Genomic DNA, 13,110 nt, shown 5'->3' with positions numbered 1-13,110 from the left:
CTAAATTTGCTTACATAACCCTGGTAAATATTTAATTTACATAAAAAGCGCACTCATTACTTTTTTGAAAAGAAATGTAAATTTATATTTAAAGTTCTAATTTGCTTCATAAATCATAATACTCACACTCTATAAGATGTCACTATCACCAAATCAACTAATAGTAGTTAGTTGATATTTCTCTTAACAGTTACAGATTTGCATCATCAATAATCAATGATTTTTTAAATGTGACCCAGAAAATACTTATCAAATTAAGATTGTTAGGGGTGTATATGCAAAAGTGGCTTGTTAGAAAGTGGTTGTGCTGGATGAATAAGAGGCCACGTTGAGTGGAGTGTATGTTTTGTGGGCTGTAGTAGTATGCATGAATATACCATGTGTATTTGAAACCACAATATTTAGATTTAATTTAGGCCCAATTCAAGATTTTGTGGTAATCCAGCCTTCTACTATTTCTGGTGAAGTATTGCTGTATTGGCCGATGACCTAACTTTGTTTCTTGTGTGGGTTTTCTGTGGCGCTCCCACTGAGAACTTTTCATGTAATCGGAAACTCTCACTGGGCTCACCTTTTATGTAGAATGCTAAAAACATTGTCATATTTCAGTTTCTGATGTTTTATTGTGTAATCTGTGTTTGGGGTGGAGCTGAAAAATAGAATTGAATGAGACAAAAAAAATTCAGAATAGAACATAATTATATAATTATTTTAATAGAAATCATTTCTTGTAATTTTTTTAAATAAAAATGTACAAGAAAAATAGTATTTTAAAATATTTTTCAAGCTAGGAATCGGCAAGTGCCTGTTTTTGGATTCAGTGACTCTGTCACTGTGGATAGTGTGAAGTCTATTTAGAGATGTGTAATAGAAAATTTTGATTCCCTGCCACGTGGATGTGATGAGTTGGCAGGTTTTTCATCTGACAATTGAATGGCCGACCCGTTTTGAAAGCTACAGAAATCATTTTCAATCAAATATCTCCAAAATTGGTATCACAAAAGTATTTTGCCTTTTGTTGTAAAGAAGTATTTCCTGGTCCATCAGTAATTAATTTTTTTTGACGGTGTTATATCAAGGACAAAATATAAATTGTTTTTATTTGAATGGTAGGATGGAAGATGAATTCAAACTTTTAAAAGTCAAATTCTTTTTTAAAACCTTTTCAAATCGTAAATTACACCAATATAGGCCTAATTGTTGCAAATGAAAATCACCAAAATTTAACCATTCAGAAAGCTTCTCTTTTTCAGTCCAATTAAGCCCAGTTCAGCCCAATTTATTCTTTTTGCAACCTCTGTCAGGAGTTTTTAAACCAGGTGACAATCCATGGCTTGTGATGGTCTCCTCTGAGCTGATTAAATCGTGTGCGCTAATTATTGATCGGACGGTTCACATTGCTTATAACATTCGGAAAAAAAAAGATTGTAGCAATATAGATCATGAATCAAATCATGCAGTGAGGCGTAATAACAGATGGGTCAAAAGCAACACGTTGTGACATGTTCGATGTATGAAAATTATTCAAGGCATAAAGTTCGTGATTTGAATATAAATTGAGTATAATTCGAGAATAATTTGTTTCTTTATAATATTGATAATATATTAAAAATACTGAGACTTAATTAAAAAAAGAAAGGTATTATGTTGCACAAATAATACGGACATAAATCACGTATATTTTAAAATTCACAATAATTTTGATGTCGGATGAATTATTTCTGAAAACATTTGATTTATCTATTTACTTAGTAAGAACACATTATGTTGCAATACATATTCATCAAAATCTTCGTGATGATAAAAAAAATGTTTTTCACAGGAAAAATATTTTGTTAACGATCTTTCTAATTTCTCGGTCCAATGCTTTTGTAATTTGTAATTTATAAATGATTTTTTTTTTTTTTTTTACAAACTAGATTGCAGTTAGAAACCTTTTGATGTAACAATCGTATAAATAGTACCAGCCACAACTCTATAAAACTAATAAGGAAATTTCACAAGGTGAAATTTGCAAAAGCACACATGAAGTGAAAATGTAAACATCTAATAATTAAAGTCTCGATGGATTCATATCAGTAGCCTTTTCAAAAATTAACCCGTGTGTTATCATATCCATATCCATAGTCTCCTAGGTTTTTATTGAATTTGTTGTTACTTGATTATCAAATTAAGTTCTTTCTAGTTAATTGTTTGTAAGAATCTCTTTCAGTCTTTTGCTTCTTCCTACAAAAAAAATTATGCATATTAATAATTTTGTGAAACCCATTTAATGCAGCAATTATCTTTCTCACCACTTCCATCCTCTCTCTATCTCTTTTTCCTGAGTTCGGCTAGTATCACATCGGTCAGTGTCACATGACACTAATTTCAAAATTGATTGAATAGACTTCAAACGACTAATTCAAACTGTTCAAACCAATTTACTTTATGAGTGATGCGTTTATATACAAATTTTTTTATATTTTCGAGTTATTTTAGTATCAAATCAAGTGGCAAAAATGTTAAAAAATGAATGTATACAAATTAACTTAAAAACTCACACATTTGACCGCTTGACTTGATATCAAATAAATTCAAAAAGTTATAAATTTTACATGTAAACGCACAACTAATGAAGTAGATCGGTTTTAACGGTTTGGATTCACCGTTTAAAGTCAATTCGATAGGTTTTAGAGTTAGTGTTATATAGACTGAAATGACACTGATGTTATACTATCCAGTCTTTTTTTTTCTTGTAAAAAAAAAAAAATTTCTACTCATAGAAAAGATAATTAGAAAAACAAAATAAAACAGCAAATTGCACATAAAGGTTGCTTGCTTGGAGAATTTGCTTATTTTTGAAAATTAATGTGGGGAACTTTCAAGGCAGGTTTTTTAGATCCCTAAATTTGCACCAATTTCAGTACAATACCACGTGCACCAAGATCTCAAATGGCATAAAATTCTTCAAAATAATGTTTTGAGATCTGCTTCAAAAATTCCATTGGATCATGGCCACATGGGATGATTGGGATCTATACCGTATGAATTAATTATGATGCAAACATCAACAACTTGACAGAGCAAATAAGAATTGCGAATTATGGTAATAATTAATGGTAAGTATAATTTAACACAAGAGTTGGGTTGTCCATTTATAGTATAAACATTTATTACAAGACTAGTTTGTATATTTAAGAGTGAAGCTATGAGTTTAAATCTTGCACGGTTACATCTAATGAAGTAAAAACATGATGTGTCCGTCGTGATTTGATCAAGTTACGTAATAATTTTTTTAAGCGATGTGATGTGACTAAATAGTAGAGGATAGTATCATTCAAATAATCATACTGTGATTACACATGATTGGTCACATTTAATTATTTATTTTTTCAAATTTTAAATTAGTTCATAAAAAAAATACTAAAAAAAATAAATTATTGCAAAATAATTAAATAAAAACAACATTGAAAATTGGTCATGTAACTAGGTCAATTTGCATGACTAGTCGTAATGTGCTATTTTCGATCGAAGAGAGTCACGTCACACAAGTCATGTCACGTGACTGGTATGCATAACGTGATGTGCCGTGATGGAACCAGTGAAGATGTGACTAATTTTCTTTACTAGTGACACTGACACCTACCAAAATAGAACCTTTTTTCCTTGTCTATAAAAATAAATACTATTTTTTCATTTTCTTTTTAAATGAGTAGAGATCTCTTAATAGCGGATTAACTTGAGGATAACAATAACAGTCATTAAACATAACGTTTAATTTTATAATCAAACGTGATCTGCACATATTCATATCATTTATTTTTAAAATATTATGAAGCTTGGTGCAAGTTTAATCATTAATCAAATGATAATTTGTAATGATCTATATTTAAGAACTTCTGATAAAATATCAAATTAATGATATTCAAATGACATGAAAATATGATATGTAACTAATTTATAAGATCACCAACTTATTTGTAATTTTTCTTTTGAAATATATTTATTTTCTTATAAGATCACCAACTTATTTGTAATTTTTCTTTTGAAATATATTTATTTTCTTATAAGATCACCAACTTATTTATTTATTCTACCTTAGATTGTAAACTAAGTAAAAATAAAAATTGCAGTCAAGGCTTGTTTTTATTTTATTTATTTATTTTTTAATTCCAACTTAGATTGTATACCAAGTAAAAAAAAAAAAACTGTCAAGATAATTATTCACCTCTTCTAGGTTGCATATAGAAACAACATAATGGGAATTGATCATATCCTGATTGGATTAATAATTTTTTTTTAATTATGATATCCAAAATTCATAGCTAGGGATCACATGAATGAACTGGGGAAAACAAAAGCGACTCGGTGTTTAGTGTACTTCAACTGATTTAATGAATTTTCTCACAAAAGTACAAGATAAATGGAATCATTTTTTTGTCCCTTTAAAGGGAAGATTTAATTATAGAAATATATATAAATATATAATACCTACAGACCTACACACCAAGATCAATTAACTTGTGTTTGTCACTTAATAGTTTGTCTTCTTTCTCCCTTTATAATTGGCATGAATTTTGTTTTGATTGATGCAGAGCTATATATGATCAGTAATTCAGTTTCATTTACAATGATTTACATTTTGCTTTTCTACGGAATTCTTGTATTTTATTTTGTTTTATTTCTAAAATTACCGTGAATTGCTTGTTTTAATATTTAGATAAAGCAATTTAAAACCCTGGTTTTAGTAAAAAAATAATAATTAAAACCCTTGGTTTATTTTACTGAAAAGGCACCTATTGACCCCCACAAGGCAAACAAAATAATTAAATAATACCATACTAGGACAACAAGCATTTATGTTGCCGGTTAATTTTTCATATATAGTACTAAGATAGGATATTACAAAATACAAGGTTGTCTAAAAAAAGATTAATTTTTAAAGGTTGTACAAACTAAACTTTAAACTCGAAAGTTGTTTGGATAGAATATACAAAATAGAACCAACAAAAAAAAATTATAAAATAGAACCAATAAAAAAAAAATATTACAAAATACAAAGTTGTAGAGACCCCTAAAAATTTCTCTATCATAGTCGGTACTCAGTAGACTTTCTACACCACACCTGTTGGCTGCTGCTCTCTCCATCTCTGGGAATACATGCCAACGATATATCCAGACAAGGGGTTCACATACTCACATGTCGTATGTGGAGCAATTACACAATCAACCAACACATTCATTCTGGATTCTCTGTTACGGATTCCCTACAACATAGCCTGTAATTATGCTTCAGACATATGGGTCCCACTGACTTGTAGCAGGATGTGTTTCACATAACATGTGAATAATAGAAGACTTGAATTGTTTACATATTTGGCAACTTGTTGTATTAGTGCTGCTTTCTCCATGCCTGGTCCAGTGTTGGTTGTGTTTGTATCCATGACATGATCTCCTGTATCTTCTTTTATTAATACATCCATGTCTATAGATAAGGGGTCCGTATTTCTTGTTTTCTTTACCTTTTGGATTCCATGAATGAATCTTCCTTTTTTGTTATTCATGCATGCATCTTTTTCAATGAGAAAAGGTTTTTGTCCACAGCCTTCTGTCCACCATTTGTCCACAGCGCTATCCATCCCGTGTTTAACTAAATTTAACGGACACCGGTCCCCACTTCTAACCACTTACTCCGCCTATTTAGCCTTCCTTCCGTGCCTCTATTCTCATTTTTAAAATATTTCTTCTCCGATCAACTTGTTTTCTTTTCTTTCTGAGGCGATTTCTTTCCGATTTCTGAGGCGATTTCTTTCCTACGGAGATAAAAATTTCTAAATCAAAAAATCGATCGATATCTGAAAAAGGATTTCTTCTCCGATATCTTAAATTTCTGAGGCGATTTCTTCTCCGTAAAGCAGCTAAAAATTTCTGAGGCGATTTCCCTGTTTTCGTTGTTTCTCCGATTTTCTTGTTTTCATTTGAAAATTTCTGAGGATTGGACCGATTGATATCTTCCGATATCTTAAATCGATCGAAAAAGGATTGGACCGATTTCCTTGTTTTCATTTGAAAATTTCTTCCGATATCTTCCGATTGATATCTTCCGATATCTATTCCGATTTCAATAAATTCTTGGTGGGCTTCTCATCTCGTCTGTTATTCTTCAATAAATCATTGAACAAGCGATATTGTTTTCATCAGTTCTTCTTATCTGTCTGCTCGTCTACTCCTGTCTTACTGGTGTCAGTTGACTTCCAGGTTTGATCTTACCATGCTCTAACTCATATCTTGGCCAGTGAATGAAGGAGACAGCTTCCATAAAGGAATGTAGGTATGACTCGGAACTCTTCTTTTTGAAATGAAAGGTGCCAGTATGGTAAGAGGCGATTGGACCAATTGATCGTGGAGCGCGATCGAATAGAAGTTATTTTTGTTGAAGAGCACGGCAAAATTCAAATCTAGTAAGTTATTTCTGTTGAATTTGTTGTTTTCGTTATATGCAATAAGAGATCTAGCATTTCAAATGAAATCTAGAGGAAAGAGATGATAGAGATGAGATATGGAGTATTGATATGTTAATTTTACTGTATTGCCCCGTTAATTTTACAGTATTCATCTGTCATTTTACAGTATTCATCTTGTGAAAATCTGGAGGAAATAGATGATAGAGAGACGATATGGAGTATTAATCTGTTAATTTTACAGTATGTCCTTGTTAATTTTACAGTATTCATCTTGTGAAAATCTGGAAGAAAGAGATGATAGAGAGACGATATGGAGTATTGATCTGTTAATTTTATAGTATTGTCCCGTTAATTTTACAGTATTCATCTTGTCATTTTATAGTATTCATCTTGTGAAAATTTGGAGGAAAGAGATGGAAAGGCGATATGGAGTATTGATTTGTTAATTTTACAGTATTTATCTTGTAATTTTACAGTATTCATCTTGTAATTTTACAGTATTCATCTTGTGAAAATCTGGGAAGAAAAAGATGATAGAAAGGCTTCTTACTCATCCGAACAATATTCAATTGAAAATTCTACTGTATACAAGATTCAATTTTACAGTTCTGCTGATTCAATTTTACAGTATACAAGATTTAATTGTAAATTTTACTGTGTAAAAGATTCAATTTTACAATATACAAGATTCAATTGAAAATTTTACAGTATACAAGATTCAATTTTACAGTATACAATATTCAATTTTACAGTATACAATATTCAATTTTACAGTATACAAGATTCAACCCAGTGTTAATAACAGCTAATAACTAACTCTAACTGCCTATAACTACCTATAACTGTAATTTCCGAAAGTACAGTTTGAAAGTACATTTATTTTGTCATGTTGTTCAAGTTGCAATCTTTTTCTAACTATCATGGGACCACTTCAAATAGTTGCTGGATGTTTTGTGATTAAGTGATATATTTTATGTGATATATTATATAATTATACAGCATGTAGAAGTAATTTTACAATATTCGCGCAAGTCAAAGCTGTGGACAAATGGTGGACAAAAGGCTGTGGACAATTAGACGCCTCCTTTTTCAATATCTTGACACTCAACGTTTGTACAGTCTTCAAGCCTACGGCAATGATTTTTATACGTGTATTGATTACACAATTTTGATTATCATTTAGAAAAAATAAATTTGAAGCATAATCTATTATTGTGAGTAGAACTAGGGTGTTCTTAAGCTCACCAAAGTGTTTGGTGAGCTTAATTTCAAAACCTATCAAATTGGTTTCAAATAACAAATCCGAACTGTTGAAATCTGCCTACCTTATGAATAATGTGTCTACATGTAAAAATTTTAAACATGTAGTCTGGCTCCGTTTAAAATCAGACACCGAAATGAGTTAATTGAAAAGATGCTTTTTTAGTTAATGCAGAGTTGCAGACGATGCGGACTCAGCACATGATGCCTCACTGAATTAGAGCCAGTTCACATCTCCTGATCCAACCACTTATTTTTATCAGTATAAAGTTCAATCAAATAACTTCTGGAAAGGACAAACTTATATAGTACTGGTACAGTTGTTTTTCTGAATTCTAGTAACTCTTGCAAGAAAAACGTGGCTTTCAATTTATATGTTTTCCTAATTAAAAAATTGGAATTTTCAAATAAAGACTATAATATTTTCTGAAGTCAGAATTATTACAGAAACATATTCAAATCACTATACGGACAAAACCTTTTTGAAAAATATACAGTATCAGTACATCCAACTCTTCTGATATATATTTTTAAATAATATTAATTAAATAAGAGGAGGGATCCACTTACAACATGTTACCACAACTTAGTTTTGCGATTTTTACAGTCCAAACAGTCGGTCCAAACCGCTCAACATGTAATCTGTACTAACATGTGTTTGAATATCAAAATTTACATTTTTTTTTTGAATTTTTTTACTATTTATTGAGTATTTTATAAAACTGTTGTTTTTCAATGGTCCAGAATTATTTAAAAGTAGCAGTTTTGTAAAATACTTAATAAATAGTTACAAAATTCATAAAAATGTAAAATTTGATCTTCAAACACATTTTAATAAAGATTACATGTTGAACGGTTCGGATCGACTGTTTGGACTGTAAAAATCGCAAAACTAAGTTGTGATAAGATATTGTAATTTTCAAATGTTGTAAGTGGATCCATCCTCATTAAATAATTAAAATCGTAGATGTATTCTCAATTATTTGACATTTAAGTAGGCGTGTAATAAAATTGAGTCAATTGTAAATTTAATTGGTGATTCATCATAAACCGATTAATCCTCTACCATTAAAATTTTCAAAATTATTTGATAGAAGGCTAAAATACCTCTCAAATCGACTCAAATTTAATATAAATCCTATCTAAATAATTAATAACACTTCTACATTTTTACTTTTTAATTTAATACATTTTAAATATATGTACATACAGTTAGATGTAAGCTAGAATTATCCAAACATTTTGAGATAATATCGTTCCAATTTAAACTCACTTTTTTTTTTCCAATGTTTTGATAAAACGCCAATTTGATAAATGTGACATTCTCAACTTTTTCTTTCCTCAACAGCTGTACTATTAATAATACCCAATTCAGAGTTATCATCTCCCTTTCACAAGACTTGCGCTACACATGCTTTTCTTTTTTATGATTATGATTATCACAAGCATTGACTCTTTTTATCTCCATTTTAATAAGACTGGACCTGTCCTGTTTAGCTAAGTTATTTTTCTGTTGTTAACAAATGCTTGACATTTTTCATAAAATAAATGGAGAGAATCATAAGAGAAAACTTTGACAACTTATAGATAGCAGTGAGCAAAGAGGGCAGTTACCAAAGGATAGCAATAATAAATTAAGATCCCAAGAGATAGGCTTCCATTCCAATATTTTTTATTTATAGAAATAATATTAAAATACTATAGGGTTCTAGACTGATTATATGAATATTTTAATTCAATAGAAAAAACCGAAGAAAAATTTGTCTCTTTAACTATTGAGATTCTTTTTCCGGTCCCATTAAAATTTCTCAAGGAAACGAACAAAAATTGCCTCATGAAATTTTCGATTCGTTCCAATTAAACAGAAAAAAAAAATAGTGATCCCTAATGAGACACAAAAAAAAAATATTGATTTTTTTATAAGAGACCAAAAGCATTTTCGATTCTTTCTATCAAATCGAAATGCTCATATAATCCGTCTAGAACTCTATATTATTTTAATATTATTTCTATAAATAAAAAATACTGAAGAGATAGGAGCTTCCATTCCTTTATAGTACAGTGACAGTTAAACAAGGCACTACATATCAATTCATGCATCATTTGCTCAACCCCTCACAAAAGAAACATTCTTCAGTAATACTTTCCAACCTCCCCACCCCTCCTCTCTCTCTCTCTCTATACAGTGATGAAACAAGGAGAAGAGCAAGAAGAAACACAGTGGTGGGGTCTAGCACAAACTGCTACAGAGTTGACTGAGTCGCTTATCTTTGCATCCGATTCAATCCGACTGTTTCCGGCCAAATGGCGATCGATCAAGTCCCGACTCGAGCAACTGAATTCGACGATTTCTCTCCTATCAGAAGAACAAAATCAAGAGCTAAAGAATTTAATAGAAGCCATACTATCAACCTGCAATGAGACACGGTTGCTAGCCGACCAATGCCGTGATGACACGTATTCTCGCGGTAATCTCTTTCTAAGAAGCGAACTCAATGTCATAATTAGCAAGATTGATTGCCACATTAGCAATTTGGAAAGAGTTTATGCTTCCGGTGTGTTAACACTAACAAAATCATCGGCGATAGTTGTGTCTAAGCCGGGCCCTGGTGCAACCTGGGATGAGATTAGGTTCTTTTTAAGGGACCTATTTGCAAGATTGAAGATCGGAGACTCGGAGATGTGCATGCAGGCGATGTGCATGCTTAATGAGGCATTAAATGAAGATGAAAGGTATGTTAAAATAATTTTGGTCGAAGCAGAAGGGATCAATTTATTAATTAACCTAATTGAGTTTGGGGATCATGATGTGATTGAAGAAGCATTAGAAGCTATTTCGGTTATTGTTCGATATGAATGTTATAGTAACACCCTTGTAATTCATGGTATTATTGCCCCGTTAGTGAAAATTATCGAAAGCGGAAGGTTATCGAATAAAGAACGAGCTGCAAGTGTACTAACTAAATTGACCGGAAATTGCAACAATGCATGGTCGGTCTCGGCACAAAGTGGGATTAACATACTACTCAAGAATTGTGGCGATTGTGATGCGAGTAGAGAATTGATACGGTTATCATGTGAAATTTTAAACAACCTTAACCCGATAGAGGAGATCAAGAATTTCATGCTGGAATTGAATGCGGTTGAAATTTTATCAAGATTGGTTCAAATGTCGAATGGCCAGGATGAGGCCATGCAGATACGGGTTATAGAACTCTTAACCGCACTCTCGGATGGTGAACCCGATGTGGTGGAACTACTTGTAAGTGTGTTGGATCCGAGATTGACCCAGTATACCAACAAAACAAGGGAGGTTGCATTGAAATCAATCGAGCATCTCTGTTTCTCATCTAAGAAGTTGATTAACAAATTGATCTTTTCGGCATTTTTTGATCACATTTTGTATTTCGTACGCAATTGCGAGGTCTCAGGGCAACAAGTCATGTTAAAAGCTGCATGTTATCTTTGTAGAGTTTCTCATGAGGCCAAAATTCAATTTGGTGAACTAGGTTTCATGTCTGATTTGGTACAAATAATAGAATCGAAGGTGTATGAGGAGCATGAAATGGCAGCTGAGGCACTTTCTGGCATGATCTCTGTTCAAAGAAATAGGAAAAAGTTTATCCAAGGAGAATCAAATGTAGCACGGATCTTAAAGGTGTTAATTTCTGAAGAGGAGAAGGTGAAGAAGTATCTGTTGTTGGTACTGGTACAATTGAGTGACAGTATCTCAGGTAGGAGAAAAATTGGGGCATGTGAATATGTTAACAATTTAGAGAGTTTAGCACAGAATAATAATCCTGATGCAAAGAGGATTTTAAAGAGGATTAGTGGGAATAAATTTAAGGGCATTCTAAATGGAATTTGGAGTTAGCAAATCTGTATACTTTAGTTTAGTGCGCTTTAGTATATAGAACATCCATATATATATGGGATAGTTGGTTGTTTTAATTAATATATGTAATAAGTTTCTTTAATTTTGTAATGTATGAATAACATATATATAGTTCCTGATTTAATAAATTTATTTTGGAAGGTCGGATGGTGAATTACTAACTATATAAGTTTTGAGGTTACCTATCAAACAACTAATTTGGCACATTGGATTTCTTCAAACCATAACATTGAAATGTCATCTCATATTAAGGAATTATTGTTGCAAATTGCAAGCCTACAAGAAACCAATCCGCAAAAAAAAAAAAAAAAAAAATGGAAATTGGGGCTAAGGAATTGTAATAAATTCCAGTAAGTTAAAGCAATAACAGTACCCTTAAATGAACAATATGATATATATAAATATTCAATATTTGAAACAACAGAGCGTCTGTAGTCCAACGGTTAGGATAATTGCCTTCCAAGCAATAGACCCGGGTTCGACTCCCGGCAGACGCATTTTTATTTTGTTTCTTTATTGTTTTAAAAGTACAGACTTGTTGGTTAGTGCTTGTTAAAGACGCATTAAATATACTTTTGATAACATTTAGTTTTATTGTTGTTTAAGTACAGGAGTGCTAGTTAGTGCTTGTTGAAGACACATTTACTTTACTTTTAATTACGATTATTAGTTTTATTGTTTTAAGTACAGGCTTGATGGTTAGTGCTTGTTTAAGACGCATTTACTTTACTTCTAATTACAGGCTTTTTGGTTCGTTTTTGTTGAAGTCAAGCCCATTTATTTATGGGCTATTCAGCAAGCCATATTTCTATCAATCCGGCCCAATGGGTAAATACGGAGCAATATAAATTGTATATACTTTGATTATTTTTTTCAGATTTTGAAGGATAAATGGTGGGTTTATTATCTATACTCTACTAGCTCACCATGAAAATAAATTATATTTAGGATTTACACAATAGTCTAAATTAAAATAAAAGTATTCATTTCTGCTTTTTAATATCAAAAGTTGTATTACTTATTTGATGAATCTCACCCTTTTGTCACCCTTTTGTCAGGATAATCATAAAATAAAAGTGTTCATTTCTACCTCCTCCACTTATTTGCAATTGATCCACTGCATTGACCTTGCAGAGTTGAAACAAATAGCTGCCACACCCGCTCTGCGCTCTGCCTTGCTGATACCATGAGGTGTCAACTCAGGGGTGAATCTAGATAGAGTCAATAAAAATCAATTGACTCTCATTTAATTTTCAAAATTTCTATACCTATACATGATTTTATTTTATATATAGTTTAGAATAAAATAGTATGAGTATTAATTGTAAATTGAGTCTCTTATTAAGTATGAAGATTTTATATAATTAACCTTTGATGTATATTTCAACTCTATAATTTGAAAGTCTGAATCCGCCTCTGTGTATCAACCTGCATAACCCAAGCTCAGAGTCTCATCTAGTAACTAGTAAGTATATCTTCTTTCTGAGCTCCTTTAATTGTAGCACCAGT

The 13,110-nt window shown here is 31.4% G+C and overlaps 1 protein-coding gene and 1 non-coding gene across 2 annotated transcripts; both read left to right on the top strand.

Annotated features, from left to right (window-relative positions):
- The first annotated feature begins 9,615 nt into the window (after positions 1-9,615).
- On the top strand, positions 9,616-11,723 carry LOC144553610 (uncharacterized). The gene has a single exon (XM_078301850.1). The coding sequence runs from the start codon at positions 9,895-9,897 to the stop codon at positions 11,578-11,580; it is 1,686 nt and encodes a 561-aa protein (XP_078157976.1). The 5' UTR covers positions 9,616-9,894; the 3' UTR covers positions 11,581-11,723.
- Positions 11,724-12,026: 303 nt separating this feature from the next.
- TRNAG-UCC (transfer RNA glycine (anticodon UCC)) lies at positions 12,027-12,098 on the top strand. The gene has a single exon. It is a non-coding gene; the product is annotated as a tRNA-Gly (tRNA).
- The last annotated feature ends 1,012 nt before the right edge of the window (positions 12,099-13,110 follow it).

This window comes from Carex rostrata, chromosome 4 (assembly GCF_964058835.1).
Source record: "Carex rostrata chromosome 4, lpCarRost1.2, whole genome shotgun sequence".
In the NCBI taxonomy this organism is placed as follows: Eukaryota; Viridiplantae; Streptophyta; class Magnoliopsida; order Poales; family Cyperaceae; genus Carex; species Carex rostrata.
The sequence above is the reverse complement of the archived record's forward strand: the minus strand, read 5'-3'. Positions and strand labels throughout refer to the sequence as shown.

Coding starts and splice junctions, on each gene's coding strand:
- LOC144553610 (XM_078301850.1), top strand. CDS start 9,895: ATGAAACAAGGAGAAGAGCAAGAAGAAACACAGTGGTGGGGTCTAGCA.